Source organism: Salvelinus namaycush, chromosome 20, assembly GCF_016432855.1.
Source record: "Salvelinus namaycush isolate Seneca chromosome 20, SaNama_1.0, whole genome shotgun sequence".
Lineage (NCBI taxonomy): Eukaryota > Metazoa > Chordata > Actinopteri > Salmoniformes > Salmonidae > Salvelinus > Salvelinus namaycush.
The window spans coordinates 14,788,858-14,807,804 of NC_052326.1; the positions used below are offsets into that span (position 1 = coordinate 14,788,858).

Consider the following 18,947-nt stretch of genomic DNA (forward strand, 5'->3'; position numbering starts at 1 on the left):
TGCGTGGTGCCGGAACTGGTGGTACCGGGCTGGGAACCTCAGGGCGAGTACGGGGTGTTGGAACTGGAGGCCTGGTACGTGGTGCCGGCACCGGAGGGCTGGTGCGTGGGGCTGCCACAGGAGGGCTGGTGCGTGAGGCTGTCACAGGAGGGCTGGTGTGTGGAGGTGGCACCGGATAGACCGGACCGTGAAGGCGCACTACAGGTCTCGAGCACCGAGCCTGCCCAACCCTACCTGGCTGAATGCTCCCCGTAGCCAGGCCAGTGCGGTGAGGTGGAATAGCCCGCACTGGGCTGTGCTGGCGAACCGGGGACACCATGCGTAGGGCTGGTGCCATGTACCCTGGCCCGAGGAGACGCACTGGAGACCAGATGCGTTGAGCCGGCTTCATGGCACCTGGCTCGATGCCCACTCTAACCCGGCCGATACGAGGCGCTGCTATGTACCGCACCGGGCTATGCCTGCTCACCGGGGACACCGTGCGCCTCACGGCATAACATGGTGCCTGCCCGGTCCCTCTCTCTCCACGGTAAGCACGGGGAGTTGGCTCAGGTCTCCTACCTGGCTCAGCCACACTCCCCGTGTGCCTCCCCCCCAATAAATTTTTGGGGCTGCCTCTCTGGCTTCCAGCCGCGCTTTCGTGCAGCCTCCTCATAACGCCGCCTCTCGGCTTTCGCTGCCTCCAGCTCTGCCTTGGGACTGTGCCCAGGGTCCCTTGCCATCTAATATCTCCTCCCAAGTCCAGTTCTCCAGGTATCGCTGCCTCTCGTCACCACGCTGCTTGGTCCTTTCTTGGTGGGTGGTTCTGTAACGATCTTCGTTGGGAGAAAGAGAGGAGGACCAATGTGCAGCGTGGTACGTGTTCATTTTCTTTAATAACGAACGAACACAGAAACAAAACAATAAACGATACGTGAAATACAAACCAAAACAGTTCCGTGTGGAACAAACACTGACACGGAAAATAACCACCCACGAAACCCAGGTGGAAAAAGGCTACCTAAGTACGATTCTCAATCAGAGACAACTAACGACACCTGCCTCTGATTGAGAATCATACCAGGCCAAACGAAAAAACCAACATAGAAAAACAAACATAGATAACCCACCCAACTCACGCCCTGACCACACTAAAACAAAGAAATAACAAAAGAACTAAGGTCAGAACGTGACAGATCTGATGGGAACTCCCACTGTTTCACCCAGGGAAGAGGCTAAGACTGAAATAACTTTCTGGAATTTGTTTATTTAAATGTCACTTTTAAAGGTAGAGTCAGCGATATGGCATTGATGCAGACGTAAATGTGTCCTTTCTGGTCCAAGGCAACCTAATATACTGTAAGTTGGGCTAACATGAGCAAAAGGGGTGGGTTAACAGGATCACATTGTGTTTATGAACTGTGAGCCTCAAAAGTACTGGGACAATGACACATTTGTTTGTTGTTTTGAGTCTGTACTCCAGTACATTGGATTAGAACTTATACGATGACTATGAGGTTAAAGTTCAGACTGTCAGCTTTGATTTGAGGGTATTTTCATCCATATCGGGTGACACCCGTTCTGCCAGTCACATTCTGTTAAAGGTCCCTAAAGCACACACATCCTTGGGTAGCTTGTCTTTTCAGTTCGCTGCAGCTAGTGACTGGAACGAGCTGCAACAAACACTCAAACTGGAAAGTTTTATCTCAATCTCTTCATTCATACTCAATCGTGGACACTCTTATTGACAGTTGTGCTTTGCATGATGTATTGTTGTCTCCACCTTCTTTCCCTTTGTGCTGTCGTCTGTGCCCAATAATGTTTGTACCATGTTTTGTGCTGCTACCATGTTGTGGTGCTGCCATGTTGTGTTGCTATCATGTTGTTGTCATGTTGTGTTGCTACCATGCTGTGTTGTCATGTGTCGCTGCCATGCTATGTTGTTGTCTTAGGTCTCTCTTTATGTAGTGTTGTGTTGTCTCTCTTGTCGTGAAGTGGGTTTGTCATATTTTAATTTAATTTATTTTTATTTTTAATCCCAGCCCACAACTCCACAAGAGGCCTTTTGCCTTTTGGTAGGCCGTCATTGTAAATAAGAATTTGTTCTTATCTGACTCGCCTAGTTAAATCAAGGTTAAATAAAATAAAAAAATTAACAGACTGTGTGAATCAGGCCTTCATGATCGAATTGCTGCAAAGAACCCACTACTAAAGGACAACAATGAATAAAATAAAATAAAATTGTATTGGTCACATACACATGGTTAGCAGATGTTATTGCGAGTGTAGCGAAATCCTTGTGCTTCTAGTTCCAACAATGCAGCAATATCTAACAAGTAATTTAATAATTCCACAACAACTACCGAATGCACACAAATCTCAGTAAAGGGATGGAATAAGAATATGTACATATAAATATATGGATGGGCCATGACCGACCGCCATAGACAAGATGCAACAGCTGGTATAAAATCAGTATATACATCTGGGATGAGTAGTGCAAGATATGTAAACATTATTAAAGTGACATTAATAAAGTGACTGGTGATCCATTTGTTAGAGTGGCCAATGATTTCAAGTCTGTATGTAGGCAGCAGCCTCTCTGTGTTAGTGATGGCTGTTAACAGTCTGATGGTCATGAGATAGAAACTATTTTTCAGTCTCTCGGTCCCAGCTTTGTTGCACCTGTACTGACCTCGCCTTCTGGATGGTAATGGGGTGAACAGGCAGTGGCTCGGGTGGTTGATGTCCTTGATGATCTTTTTGACCTTCCTGTGACATTGTGTGCTGTAGGTGTCCTGGAGGGCAGGTAGTTTGCCCCCGGTGATGCGTTGGGCAGACTGCACCACCCTCTGGAGAGCCCTGTGGTTGTGGGCGGTGCAGTTGCCGTACCAGGCGGGGATACAGCCCGACAGGATGCTCTCAATTGTGCATCTGTAGAAGTTTGTGAGGGGACAGCAGACTGGGGGCAGACTGACAGCATGTGGGGACAGCAGACTGGGATAGGGAGAGATTGAATATGTCCGTAAACACACCAGCGAGCTGGTCTGCGCATTCTCTGAGGACGCGGCTAGGAATGCCGCCTGGGTCGCAGTCTTGTGAGGGTTAACACATTTAAATGTCTTACTCACGTTGGCCATGGAGAAGGAGAGGGGGAGGGCACAGTCCTTGGTAGTGGGCCGCGTCGGTGGCATTGTATTATCCTCAAGGCGGGCAAAGAAGGTGTTTAGTTTCTCTGGAAGCAAGATGTCGGTGTCCGTGACGTGGCGGTTTTCTTTTCGTACTCCGTGATTGCCTGTAGACCCTGACACATAGGTCTCGTGTCTGAGCCGTTGAATTGCGACTCCACTTTGTCCCTATTCTGACGTTTCGCTTGTTTGATTGCCTTGCGGAGGGAATAACTATACTGTTTGTATTCGGCCATGTTTTAATAGTCACAGTGGGAACAACATCTCCTATGCACTTCCTTATAATCTCACTCACTGAATCAGCGTATAAATCTATATTATTTTCTGAGGCTATCTGGAACATGTCCCAGTCTGCGTGATCAAAACAATCTTGAAGCGTGGATTCCGATTGGTCAGACCAGCGTTGAATGGTCCTAGTCACGGGTACATCCTGTTTGAGTTTCTGCCTATAGGAGGCGAGAAGCAAAATGGAGTCGTGGTCGGATTTGCCGAACGGAGGGCGGGGGAGGGCCTTGTATGCATCGCGGAAGTTAGAGAAGCAGTGATCCAGTGTTTTGCCAGCCCGGGTAATACAATCGATATGCTGATAGAATTTAGGTAAGCTTGTTCTCAAATTTGCTTTGTTAAAATCCCCAGCTACAATAAAAGCAGCCTCCGGATATATGGTTTCCAGTTTGCATAGAGTCCAGTGGAGTTCCTTGAGGGCCGTCGTGGTGTTTGCTTGGGAGGGGATATACACCGCAGTGACAATAACCGATGAGAATTCTTTTGGGAGATAATACGGACGGCATTTGATTGTGAGGAATTCTAGGTCCGGTAAACAGAACGACTTGAGTTCCTGTACTGTATGTTGTTACAATTACACCATGGGTCGTTAATCATGAAACAAACACCCCCGCCCTTCTTCCCTGAGAGATGTTTATTCCTGTCGGCGCGACGCACAAAGAATCCCGGTGGCTGTACCGACTCCGACAGCATGTCCCCAAAGAGCCATGTTTCCATGAAACAGAGTATGTTACAGTCCCGGATGTCTCTCTGGAAAGCAACCCTAGCCCTAATTTCGTCTACCTTGTTATCAAGAAACTGGACATTAGGGAGTTAGATACTCGGAAGCGGTGGGTGGTGTGCGCGTCTCCGAATCTGACCAGAAGGCCGCTCCGTCTACCTCTCCTGCGGCAACGTTGTTTTGGGTCAGCCTCTGGAAACATTTTGAATGCCTTAGGTGGTTTGAACAAAGGATCCGCTTCAGGAAAGTCATATTGCTGGTCGTAGTGCTGGTAAGTTGACGTCGCTCTGATATCCAATAGTTCTTCCCGGCGGTATGTAATAATACTTAAGATTTTCTGGGCTAACAATGCAAGAAATAATACATAAAAAACGAAATACTGCATAGTTTCCTAAGGACTAGAAGTGAGGCGACCCTCTCTGTCGGCGCCATCTTCCTAAGAAGAAGAGACTTGCTTGGTCCAAGAAAAACGAGCAATGGAAATTAGACTGGTGAAAATGTGAGATTTTTGATTCCAACCGCCGTGTGTTTGTGAGACGCAGAGTGGATGAATGGATGATCTCTGCATGTGTGGTTCCCGCCATGAAGCATGGAGGGGGAGGTGTGGTGGTGTGGGAGTGCTTTGCTGGTGACACTGTCAGTGATTTATTTAGAATTCAAGGCACACTTAACCAGCATGGCTACCACAGCATTCTGCAGCGATACGCCATCCCGTCTGGTTTGCGCTTAGTGAGACTATTATTTGTTTTTCAACAGGACAATGACCCAAAACACACCTCCAGGCTGTGTAAGGGCTATTTGACAAAGAAGGATAGTGATGGAGTGCTGCATCAGATGACCTGGCCTCCACAATCACCCGACCTCAACCCAATTGAGATGGTTTGGGATGAGTTAGACCGCAGAGTGAAGGAAAAGCAGCCAACGAGTGCTCAACATATGTGGGAACTCCTTCAAGACTGTTAGAAAAGCATTCCAGGTGAAGCTGGTTGAGAGAATGCCAAGAGTGTGCAAAGCTTTCATCAAGGCAAAGGGTGGCTACTTTGAAGAATCTGAAATATATTTTGAGTGGTTTCAAATCAAATCAAATAATTGTAATTGTCACATGCACTGAATACAACAGGTGTAGACCTTACAGTGAAATGCTTACTTTCAAGCCCTTAACCAACAATGCAGTTTTAAGAAAAATATCACAATTTTTTTTTATAAAGTAACAAATAATTAAAGAGCACCAGTAAAATAACAATAGCGAGGCTATATACAGAGGGTACTGGTACAGAGTCATGTGCGGGGGCACCGGTTAGTCGAGGTAATTGAGGTAATATATACATGTGGGTAGAGTTATTAAAGTGACTTATGCATAGATAATAACAGAAAGTAGCAGCAGCGTAAAAGAGGGGGGGCAATGCAAGTATTCTAGGTAGCCATTTAATTAGATGTTCAGCAGTCTTATGGCTTCGGGATAGAAGCTGTTAAGAAGCCTCTTGGACCTAGACTTGGCGCTCCGGTATCGCTTGCCGTGCGGTAGCAGAGAGAACAGTCTATGACTAGGGTGGTTGGAGTCTTTTAGGGCCTTCCTCTGACACCGCCTGGTATAGAGGTCCTGGATGGCTGGAAGCTTGGCTCCAGTGATGTACTGGGCCGTACGCACTACACTCTGTAGTGCCTTGCGGTCGGAGGCCGAGCAGTTGCCATACCAGGCAGTGATGCAACCAATCAGGATGCTCTCGATGGTGCAGCTGTAGAACTTTTTGAGGATCTGAGGACCCATGTCAAATCTTTTCAGTCTCCTGAGGGGGAATAGGTTTTGTTGTGCCCTCCTCACAACTGTCTTGGTGTGCTTGGACCATGTTCGTTTGTTGGTGATGTGGACACCAAGGTACTTGAAGCTCTCAATCTGCTCCACTACAGCCCCGTCAATGAGAATGGGGGCATGCTCAGTCCTCCTTTTCCTGTAGTCCACAATCATCTCCTTAGTCTTGATCACGTTGAGGGAGAGGTTGTTGTCCTTGCACCACATGGCCAGGTATCTGACCTCCTCTCTATATGCTGTCTCGTCATTGTTGGTGACATCGGCAAACTTAATGATGGTGTTGGAGTCGTGTCTGGCCGTGCAGTCATGAGTGAACAGGGAGTACAGGAGGGAACTGATCATGCACCCCTGAGGGGCCCCCGTGTTAAAGATCAGCATGGCGGATGTGTAGTTACCTACCCTTACCACCTGGGGGCGGCCCATCATGAAGTCCAGGATCCAGTTGCAGAGGGAGGTGGTTAGTCCCAGGATCCTTAGCTTAGTGATGAGCTTTGAGGGCACTATGGTGCTGAATACTGAGCTGTAGTCAATGAATAGCATTCTCACATAGGTGTTCCTTTTGTCCAGGTTTGAAAGGGCAGTGTGGAGTGCAATAGAGATTGCATCCTCTGTGGATCTGTTGGGGCGGTGTGCAAATTGGAGTGGGTTTGGGGTTTCTGGGATAATGGTGTTGATGTGAGCCATGACCAGCCTTTCATAGCACTTCTTGGTTACAGACATGAGTGCTACGGGTCGGGAGTCATTTAGGCAGGTTACTTTAGTGTTCTTGGGTACAGGGACTATGGTGGTCTGCTTGAAACATGTTGGTATTACCGACTCAGACAGGGAGAGGTTGAAAATGTCAGTGAAGACACTTGCCAGTTGGTCAGTGCATGCTCGGAGTACACATCCTGGTAATTCGTCTGGCCCTGCGGCCTTGTGAATGTTGACCTGTTTTAAGGTCTCACTCACATCGGCTGTGGAGAGCGGGATCAGACAGTCTTCCGGAACAGCTGGTCCTCTCATGCATGCTTCAGTGTTACTTGCCTCGAAGCGAGCATAAAAGTAATTTAGCTCGTCTGGTAGGCTCCTGTCACTGGACAGCTCTCGTCTGTGCTTCCCTTTCTAGTCTGTAATTGTTTGCAGATCCAGAAACATCCGACGGGCGTCGGAGCCGGTGTAGTATGATGACGCCGACGGAGATGGCAGCATAGCGACTAGCTCTTAGAAAACTTTGCAGTGTTTTGTTTTTTTTTGTACTATTTTTTACACTATTAGCTCAGGAAATGTTTTATGTCTTTATATACAGCTGGGAGGAACTATTGGATATTAGAGCGGCGGTAACTCACCAGAACTACCAGCATTATGACCAGGAATACAACTTCCATGGAGAAGATTCTTTGTTCACTCTCTCCAGAGCAATTTAACTTATTCCAGAGGCCGACCCAAAACATCACCGGCAGTGGAGAGGCACTCGAGGCGACCTGCTGGTTTGCGCATACCACCCACCGCTTCCGAGTATATTACTCGCCAATGTTCAGTCTTTGGATTACAAAGTTGATGAGCTTAGAACAAGGATTTCTTTCCAGAGAGACATCGGGGCCTGTAACATACTTTGTTTCACGGAAACATGGCTCTCTTGGGATACTCTGTCGGAGTCGGTAAAGCCAGCAGGATTCTCAGTACATCGCTCAGACAGGAATAAATATTTCTCCGGGAAGCAGAAGGGTGGTGTCACACCCTGGCCTCTGTTATATTGATTTTCTTTATTAGTTTAGTTAGGTCAGGGTGTGACATGGGATGTTTGTGTGTTTTGTCTAGTTTAGGGTGTGTGTATTGTTTAGGGGGTTTTGTATAGTGTATGGGGTTGTGTTCAGTAGAGAGGTTTAGGAAAGTCTATGGTTGCCTGGTTTGGTTCTCAATCAGAGACAGCTGTTTATTGTTGTCTCTGATTGGGAGCCATATTTAAGGCAGCCATAGGCTTTAGGTGATTGTGGGTAATTGTCTATGTTCTATGTTGCATGTGTGCACTTAGTTCGTTTTAGCTTCACGATCGTTTGTTTTTTGTTCGTTTAGGAAGTGTTTGTTTTTCTTCATTAAAAGAAGATGGCTTTCTTTCATGCTGCGCCTTGGTCCACTCATTGTCCTCAAGACGATCGTGACAGGTGGAGGGGTGTGTTTCATGATTAACGACTCATGGTGTAATTCTAGGAACATACAGGAACTCAAGTCATTTTGTCCACCCGACCTAGAATACCTCACAATTAAATGCCGACCATATTATCTCCCAAGAGAATTCTCCTCCATCATCACCACGGCCGTTTACATCGTACCTCAGGCCGAAACTTTGACGGCCCTCAAAGAACTTCACTGGACTTTATGCAAAATGGAAACCACATATCCTGAGGCTGCATTTATTGTAGCAGGGGATTTTAACAAAGCAAATCTGAGGACTAGGCTGCCGAAGCTCTATCAAAATATTGACTGTCTTTCTCGCGCTACTAAGACTCTCAACCATTGCTATTCAAACTTCTGGAATGCTTACAAGGCCCTCCCCCGCCCTCCCTTTGGAAAATCTGACCACGACTCCATCTTTCTCCTCCCGTTCTATAGGCAGAAACTTACAGGAAGTGCCCGTGCTTCGTACTATTCAACACTGGCCTGACCAACCTGAATCCACTCTTCAGGATTGTTTTGATCACGTGGACTGGGATATGTCCCAGGTAGCTTGCGAAAATAATCTAGACGCATACACGGATACGGTGACTGAGTTCATAAGGAAGTGTATAGGAGATGTAGTACCCACTGTGACTATTAAAACCTACCCTAACCAGAAACAGTGGATAGATGGTAACATTCGTGCGAAACTGAAAGCGCGAATCACCACATTTAACCATGGCAAGGCGACTGGTAATATGGCGGAATATAACAGTATAGTTATTCACTACGCAATGTAATCAAACAAGCTAAACGTCAGTATAGAGATAAAATGGAGTCACAATTCAACGGCTCATACATGAGACGTATGTGGCAGGGACTACAGACAATCACGGACTACAAAAGCAAAACCAGCCACGTCGCAGAGACCGACGTCTTGCTTCCGAACAGGCTAAACACATTCTTCGCACACTTTGAGGATAACACAGTGCCACCGACGTGGCCCGCTACCAAGGACTGTGGGCTCTCCTTGTCCGTGGCCAACGTGAGTAAAACATTTAACAATTCTAAAGGATAAGGAAACGACCCTTTTTTTCAATTTTCACCTCAAATGACATACCCAAATCTAACTGCCTATAGCTCAAGCCCTGAAGTAAGGATATGCATATTATTGGTACCATTTGAAAGGAAACACTTTGAAGTTTATGGACATGTGAATGTAATGTAGCAGAATATAACACAATAGATCTGGTAAAAGATAAAACAAAGAAAAAACCAACCGTTTTCTTTGTATTTTTTTGTATTTCATCTTTGAAATACAAGAGAAAGACCATAATGTATTATTCCAGCCCAGGTGCAATTTAGATTTTGGCCACTAGATGGCATCAGTGTATGTGCAAAGTTTTAGACTGATCCAATGAACCATTGCATTTCTGTTCAAAATTTTAAAAAGACTGCCCAAATGTGCCTAATTTGATTTATAATATCTGTTCATGTTCAAAGTTGTGCACTCTCCTCAAACAATAGCATGGTATTCTTTCACTGTAATAGCTACTGCAAATTGGACAGTGCAGTTATATTAACAAGAATGTAAGCTTTCTGCCAATATTAGATATGTCTATGTCCTGGGAAATGTTCTTGTTACTTACAACCACATGCTAATCACATTAGCCTACGTTAGCTCAACCGTCCCGTGGAAGGGACACCAATCCCGAAGAAGTTTTAAACGTATTAACCCTCGCAAGGCTGCCGGCCCAGACGGCATCCCTAGCCGCTTCCTCAGAGCATGAGCAGACCAGCTGGTTAGTGTGTTTACGGGCATATTCAATCTCTCCCTATCCCAGTCTGCTGTCCCCACATGCTTCAATATGGCCACCATTGTTCCTGTGCCCAAGAAGGCAAAGGTAAATTACCTTAATAACTATCGCCCCGTAGCACTCACCTCTGTCAACATGAAGTGCTTTGATAGACTAGTCAAGGATCATATCACCTCTACCTTACCTGCCACCCTAGACTCACTTCAATTTGCTTACTGCCCCAATAGATCCACAGACTATCCAATCGCCATCACTCTGCACACTGCCCTATCCCACCTGGACAAGAGGAATACCTACGTAAGAATGCTGTTTATTGACTATAGCTCAGTGTTCAACACCATAGTACCCTCCAAGCTCATCATTAAGAGGCCCTGGGTCTGAACCCCATCCTGTGCGACTGGGTCCTGGAGTTCCTGACGGGCCACCGACAGGTGGTGAAGGTAGGAAACATCACCTCCATTCCGCTGATCCTCAACACTGGGGCCCCACAAGGGTGCGTGCTTAGCCCCCTCCTGTACTCCCTGTTCACCCATGACTGCGTGGCCATGCACACCTCCAACTCAAATCATCAAATTTGCAGACACAATAGTAGGCTTGATTACCAACGATGACAAGACAGCCTACAGGGAGGAGGTGAGGGCTCTGGGAGTGTGGTGCCTGGAAAACAACCTCTCACTCAATGTCAACAAAACAAAGGAGATGATCGGGGACTTCAGGAAACAGCAGAGGGTGCTCCCCCCTATCTACATCTACGGGACTGAGGTGGAGAAGGTGAAAAGCTTCAAGTTCCTTGGCGTACACATCACTGACAAACTGAAATGGACCACCCACACAGACAGTGGCGAGGTCAGTACAGGTGCATCAAAGCTGGGACCGAGAGACTGAAAAACAGCTTCTATCTCAAGGCCATCAGACTGTTAAACAGCCATCACTAGCACATTAGAGGCTGCTGCCTATAAGCATAGACTAGGAATCACTGGCCACTTTAAGGAATGGAACACTAGTCACTAATAATGTTTACATATGTTACATTACTCATCTCATATGTATATACTGTATTCTATACTATTCTACGATATCTTAGTCACTTAATAATGTTTACATATCTTGCATTACTCATCTCATATGTATATACTGCTGTTTTCTATACTATTCTACTGTATCTTAGTCCGTTCCGCTCTGACATCGCTCGTCCATATGTATATATTCTTATTAATTCATTCCTACTTAGATTTGTGTGTATTGGGTATATGTTGTGTAATTTGTTAGATATTACTTGTTAGATATTACTGCACTGTCGGAGCTAGAAACATTTCGCGACACCCGCAATAACATCTGCTAATCACGTGTATGTGACCAATAAAATTTGATTTGATGATTCGATCTTAGTCCTGTATTGACACATTGCCTGTTTGATGGTTCGTCGGAGGGCATAGCGGGATTTCTTATTTCTTATTATTTCTTCTTCTTCCGTGTTAGAGTCCCGCTCCTTGAAAGCGGCAGCTCTACCCTTTAGCTCAGTGCGGATGTTGTCTGTGATCCATGGCTTCTGGTTGGGGTATGTACGTACAGTCACTGTGGGGACGACGTCATCGATGCACTTATTGATGAAGCCAGTGACTGATGTGATGTACTCCTCAATGCCATTGGAAGAATCCCGGAACATATTCTAGTCTGTGCTAACAAAACAGTCCTGTACCTTAGCATCTGCTTCATCTGACCCCTTTTTTATTGACCGAGTCACTGGTGCTTCCTGCTTTAATTTTTGCTTGTAAGCAGGAATCAGGAGAATAGAATTATGGTCATATTTGCCAAATGGAGGGCGAGGGAGAGCTTTGTACGCGTCTCTGTGGGGAGTAAAGGTGGTCTAGAGTTTTTTTCCCTTCCGGTTGCACATTTAACATGCTGATAGAAATTAGGTAAAACAGATTAAAGTTTCCCTGCATTAAAGTCCCCGGCCACTAGGAACGCTGCCTCTGGATGAGTATTTTCCTGTTTGGTTATGGCAGTATACAGCTCATTGAGTGCGTCTTAGTGACAGCATCGGTCTGTTGTGGTATGTAGACAGCTACGAAAAATACAGATGGTGTGGTCTACAGCTTATCATGAGATACTCTACATCAGGCGAGCAAAACCTTGAGACTTCCTTAGATATCATGCAGCAGCTGTTGTTTACAGATATACATAGACCGCACCCCTTGTCTTACCAGAGGCTGCTGTTCTATCCTGCCAATGCAGTGTGTAACCTACCAGCTGTATGTTAATCATGTCGTTGTTCAGCCATGACTCGGTGAAAAATAAGATATTACAGTTTTTTATGACCCGTTGGTAGGATATACATGATTTTAGCTCATCCAATTTATTATCCAGCGATTGTGCGTTGGCCAGTAGTTCGGATGGCAAGGGCAGATTAGCCACTCGTTGGCGGATCCTCACAAGGCACCCCGATCTCTTTCCGCGCTATCTTTTCCGTCTCTTTCTCCTGCGAATAACGGGGATGAGGGCCTGTTCGAGTGTCTGGAGTATATCCCTCTCTTTCGACTCATTAAAAATTAATTATTTGTCCAGTTCAAAGTTAGTAATCTCTGTTCTGATTTCCAGAAGCTCTTTTTGGTCATAGACGGTAGCAGCAACATTATGTACAAAATAAATTACAAAAAATTAGAAAAAACTAACAAAATTGCACAGTTGGTTAAGAGCCCATGAAACGGCAGCCATCCTCTTCGGCTCCATCTTACTTGCGCCAATTGTGTACAGATCCTTGCGACATGGGGCCGTACATTATCATGCTGAAACATGAGGTAATGGCGGCACGACAATGGGTCTCAGGATCTCGTCACAGTATCTCTGTGCATTCAAATTGCCATCGATAAAATGCAATTGTGTTTGTTGTCCGTAGCTTATGCCTGCCCATACCACAACCCAATCCACCACCATGGGGCACTCTGTTCACAAAGTTGACATCAGCAAACCTCTCGCCCACACGACGCCACACATTCTGTTAGCCATCTGCCCAGTACAGTTGAAACCGGGATTCATCCGAGAAGAGCCTACTTCTCCAGTGTGCCAGTGTGCATCGAAGGTGAGCATTTGCCCACTGAAGTTGGTTATGATACCGAACTGCAGTCAGGTAAAGTGACAATGACAAGCACGCAGATGACAATGACAAGCACGCAGATGAGCTTTCCTGAGATGGTTTCTGACAGTTTGTGCAGAAATTCTTTGGTTGTGCAAACCCACAGTTTCTTCAGCTGTCCAGGTGGCTCGTCTCAGATGATCCCAATAGTGAAGAAGCTGAATGTGGAGGTCCTGGGCTGGCATAGTTACACGTGGTCTGCTGTTGTGAGACCGGTTGGACGTACTGCCAAATTCTCTAAAATGACTTTAGAGGCGGCTTATGATAGAGAAATGAACATGCAATTATCTGGAAACAGCTATGGTTGACAGTCAGTATGCCAATCGCACATTCCCTCAAAACTTGAGACATCTGTGGCATTGTGTTGTGTGACAAAATTGCACATAATAGAGCGGCTTTTATTGTCCCCAGCTCAAGATGCACCTGTGTAATGATCATGCTTCAGCTTCTTGATATGCCATACCTGTCAGGTGGATGGATTATTTTGGTAAAGGAGAAATGCTCACTAACAGGGATGTAAACAAATTTGTGTACAACGTTTTAAACAAATATGCTTTTTGTGTGTATGAAAAATGTCTGGGATCTTTTATTTCAGATCATGAAACATGGGACCAACACTTTACATGTTGCGTTTATATTTTTGTTCAGTGTATGTGAAAATATGTGAAAGTGTTTGCTATTGGACTGAATGTAAATATATACTTTTACATAATCTATACAGCTAAAAACAACAATGGCATTGAGGTTAAGAACGTGTACTATATCAATTTACCTAATTTTGCTAACCGTTACTTTGGACAAAAACGTCAGTATTGATTAATGCTTTTTATATAAAAACTACATCTTAAAATTACAGCGCAATGAGCAAACTCTGAATTTTCAATTAATCTTAATTAATCACAGCAAATCCTACGATTAACTTGATTGCATGTGAAAATCCATGTGGAACTTCACATGTCTTAAAACCACGTGTCTGAAAGATATATAAATATATATTGTGTTTTTTTTACGTGTCATTTGTCACTTGTGTCCAAAAGCCACATATGTTTTCCATAATATTGTCTTAGCACATTTGGTTCTTTGGAAGTTATGGGAAAATATGTTTTTGGTTTCACATTGGTTGGGGGAACGAAATAATACGTTTCCTGCAAACACATTTCTTTTTTATTGTGAAACGGCATAATTGAGATTCAAACCTATAATCTTCTGGTCTCTATCTGTGGAATTAGTCCAGTGCACCACCAGAATAGAGCTACCATGCCATGTTTTCTTACGCATGCAAAGCTGTTTATTTTAGTTTATTCAAACTAGAGGATAGACAGAGTTTTGTTGATGCTGAGAAAGGAATGTATATGTTTTTATATAACATTCTTAGAACGTTCTCTGAACGTTATTAAAGTTTTCTTGTGTTTTTTTATGGATAGTTTTCTTAACGTTCTCTGAACAATTTGAGAACATGACTTTAAAATAGAACAATGAAGAAACCTGTAGGAAACATTATGCTGAAGTACTGAAATTCCCACAGAAGAACATTATTTCTTAACATTCTTGGAACAATGAGAACATGACTTTAAATAGAACCATGTGGAAACATTATGCTGAAGTACTGAAATTCTGAAGTACTGTTGTTTCTTAATATTTCTTAATGTTCTTAATGTTGTTTCTAAATGTTCTCTAAACTACAGGACCAGTCAAAAGTTTGGACACCCCTACTCATTCAAGTATTTTTCTTTATTTTTTACTATTTTCTACATTGTTGAATAATAGTGAAGACATAAAAACTATGAAATAACACATATGGAATCATGTAGTATCCAAAAAAGTTATAAACAATTCAAAATATATTTTATATTTGAGATTCTTCAAAGTAGCCACCCTTTGCCATGATGACAGCATTGAGGTGCAGTAAATTGCTGATTTCTGAGGCTGGTAAATCTAATGAACTTATCCTCTGCAGCAGAGGTAACTCTTGGTCTTCCTTTCCTGTGGCGGTCCTCACGAGAGGCAGTTTTATCATTGTGCTTGATGGTTTTTGCTGCACTTGAAGAAACTTTCAAAGTTGTTGACATTTTCCAGATTGACTGACATTCATGCCTTAAAGCAGGGATGGGCAATTCCAGTCCTCGAGGGCCTGAATGGTGTCACAGTTTTGCCCCAGACCCAGCTAACACACCTGACTCCAATAATCACCTAATCATGATCTTCAGTTTAGAATGCAATTTGATTAATCAGCTGTGTTTGCTAGGGATGGAGAAAAAGTGTGACACCAATCAGGCCCTCGAGGACTAGAGTTGCCCACCCCTGCATTAAAGTAATGATGGACTGTCGTTTCTCTTTGCTTATTTGAGCTGTTCTTGCCATAATACGGACTTTGTCTTTTACCAAATATGTCTATCTTCTGTATACTACCCCTACCTTGTCACAGCACAACTGATTGGTTCAAACGCATGAAGGAAAGAAATTCCACAAATAAACTTTTGACAAGACACACCTGTTAATTCAAATTCATTACAGGTGACTACCTCATGAAGCTGGTTGAGAGAATGCTAAGAGTGTGCAAAGCTGTCTTCAAGACAAAGGGTGGCTACTTTGAAGAAACTAAAATCTAAAATATATTTTCATCTGTTTAACACTTTTTTGGTTACTACATGATTCCTTATGTGTTATTTCATAGTTTTGGTGTCTTCACTATTATTCTACAATGTAGAAAATTGTAAAAAGAAAGAAAACCCTTGAATGAGTAGGCGTGTGCAAACTTGCATGGGTAAAATCACTGTGGAAGCTAAGCCCCCCCCCCCCCCCCCCCCACAAAAAACAACATATTACAACTTACATGTTGTGATAACTGCGTTGTTTGCATTAAAGAGATGACACACACACTGTCATTTCACTCTGAAAACTCTCAAAGGGAAACGCTGTCGTAATACCTTTCATGACAGGTCTCTGGAAGAATCACAATACTATAGTAACAATGGTGAACTTTGAACTTTTAAGGCACAGCTGTTCATTGAAATGCATTCCAGATAACTACCTCATGAAGCTGGTTGAGGGTGTGCAAAGCTGTCATCAAGACAAAGGGTGGCTACTTTGAAACATCTGAAATATATTTTGATGATCTGTTTAACACTTTTTGTGTTACTACTATTTTACAGTGTAAATTTTTTTTTTAAATTAAGAAAAACCCTTGAATGAGGAGGTGTGTCCAAACTTTTGACTGGTACTGTATATTAACTCTGATGAAGAAAATGTAAGTGTGTGAAGATGAGAATTCAGCATGGGATTATAGTATGGGGGGGCTAAAAATGCACAGCACAGGAAGGAGTCTCACCGCAAAGAGTCTCAGCACGTTGGCCACCATGATGGACACAGAGCTGCCTGATGCCCCGATTACTCCCACCACCCTCTCTGGTTTGCGAATAATGGGTGGCTCATTGTTGGAGCAGCGCACGTCTGAGTTATCCTTCTGGATGAGGGCCTGGACGAAGGTGAGTGACTGCTCCAGAGCGTAGGTGTCTCTGGAGCAGGTGTCCAGGACCATGGCCCCCAGGGTGATGTTAGGCAGGAGGTCAGGGTCACTGTTGATCTGATCCAGCGCATACAGCATGGCCTCCATTCGGTGGATCCCCTTCTCCCTCTTGATCTCCCCACAGGGCACACCGGCAGGCCCACGGGAGTGCACTGGAAACAGGCCACCCAGGGTGATGTCCCCCTTGATCTTGATGGAGTGTGGTTGTGTGCCCTGCTGAGCCCATGACTCTGGACTTAGACCCAGAAACACCATCCACAGTAACCTGAGCAATGTTGTTACATGGCATCCAAACAGTGGACCAAACCGACAACAGAACTGTGATGTGTGGCACTGTGATATCATGATTCTGGCCACCAAAGGTTCCTGTATCCAGTGTTAAAGTACCAGGCTTCTCCCTCTACATTTGATACCTGTGAACAGTAATGAGGACATGTTGGTCTTTGGTTTAAGTTCAGTTATAGCTTTTGTTACATCAATTTTAGACTAACACTGAGTGAATAAAATAACTGTTAATCATACAAATTGATCTGCAAGCGCTCTTACTATGACATCAGAAATTACTATACAGTATGTCTTGGCATCAATGGCATATTACCAAACATTATCATTCAAGCGGACAATATAGGACATGCCACTTCAGTTCTTCACCACAATCTCCAAATGGGTATAAAAATATGTGTCTGTGTCCGAGAAGATCTACTGCTTCTAGACTTAAACATAGTCACACTCAAACCCCACAGCAAAGAGTATTCTAAGTAAAGGGTATCTTCATGGAAAAGGTTGGACAAGTAAAACACAGCCAAGAGAGCAGCAAAGAGCATAGTGATAACATCTCATAAATATTGCACAAAGGCTAACATGGACAGATATGTGTTTTATGAATGTTTTTCATGTTCTGTAATAGTATTCAGGTTTAATGAAACATAAGGGAAACATAGGGGTGAGAAATATAATTAAGGGGCATGTTCAAGATACAAATTTGTGTTACACAAAGAACAAGTCTTATCCTGATTAATTTCATCCTGATATGAAGCTAAGAATATAAATATATACTGAAATATTTAGAGCTCAGTTTGACTGTCTATCCAGTTTCACGGTGTCATCCAATTCAGTTATAACACTATTGGAAATTGGTATATGATGTAAAAGATTTGGTTTAAGACAAATCCGACTAAAGATATTGAAATTACAAATATGATGTTCCACCAAGTAAGTTTAATTAAAGTTGTATCTGTTCATGTTTTTTTGCAAAACAGAGTTTTATCTTAGTTGTATGATTATCATCCAACCATATATCATATTCTATCATTTGATGCAACATATCAATATTGTGCAAACAATGAAAAAACTGCGTTGGATACTGGCCTGAAGTTTGCACAAATGATGCAACGCATTGAAATAGAGATATGCCTCACAGAGATTAAATGTTAAATACACAGTATGGGTAGCAAGCTTAACATGTATATGACACATATAATAAAAGAGTCAAATGTGACCTAGGTACTTAAAATCTGAAAAGAGGTTTATGGGTGTAATAAATATAAGAATTGACTGCTTACCTGAACATTCCATTTGGACCAGTCTTGATTTCATCCATCACTCCAACACTCCCAAACAGGTCTGTTCCCATATTCAATATGTGATGATGTTCAGTGCCAGATTCTTCATTGTTTTAGCAAAAAGTAAATCCATTAAAATCTCAGATATTATATGTATTTTCTAAAAATAACTGGAATGGACTCAAATCCTTCAATAACATAACATTTGTTTTAGTTAGCAAAAAAGCATAGAACATTTTGGCTTTTGAGGCTTTAGTGTATAGCATCGTCTGAATCACGGAAAAGTAGAAAAAGCACAATATTATGCCACTGAGATTCTACAAATCACTGCCAAATCCCTTTAAAGTTCTCTCCCACTTGCACTCTGTTTATGTCACTGCCCCTCTCTCTGTGTAGAACCCTCTTCTCTCTCAGTGCACTAATGGGCACAGATTGAGATTATCATGCGGCCGGCTGTGAAGAAAGCCCTAGGTGGACTAGCCTTTATATTTGTATGCAGCTGTACTATATGTAGTACCCTCCCCCTTTTATGATGGAACTCCGTCACTTTGCTGGGGAGATTAGAAAGGCAGTGATATGAGAATACATTCTCATACACACCTGTAGAATATCATGTTCTAACAACTGAAACATGTTCAACTAAAACAATAGTGATTCACAATCACATGCAAATTATAAAGATGCATCTGTTTCTCTGCAGTATAGACAAAATCATATTCTATAGCATCTCCAGGATCAGTCACATTAATCAGTACTGTTAATACCCGGCTTAAGGTGATATTTTAGT

At 43.5% G+C, this 18,947-nt stretch overlaps 1 protein-coding gene across 1 annotated transcript in view; it reads right to left on the minus strand.

The window, feature by feature from the left end:
• LOC120065601 (metabotropic glutamate receptor 6-like) overlaps positions 1-16,943 on the minus strand; it is a 35,630-nt gene extending 18,687 nt beyond the window's left edge. The window contains exon 1 of the mRNA XM_039016662.1: positions 16,401-16,943. Coding sequence (XP_038872590.1) covers positions 16,401-16,943 — 543 coding nt within the window. The remainder of the gene's footprint in view (positions 1-16,400) is intronic.
• Positions 16,944-18,947: the final 2,004 nt, after the last annotated feature.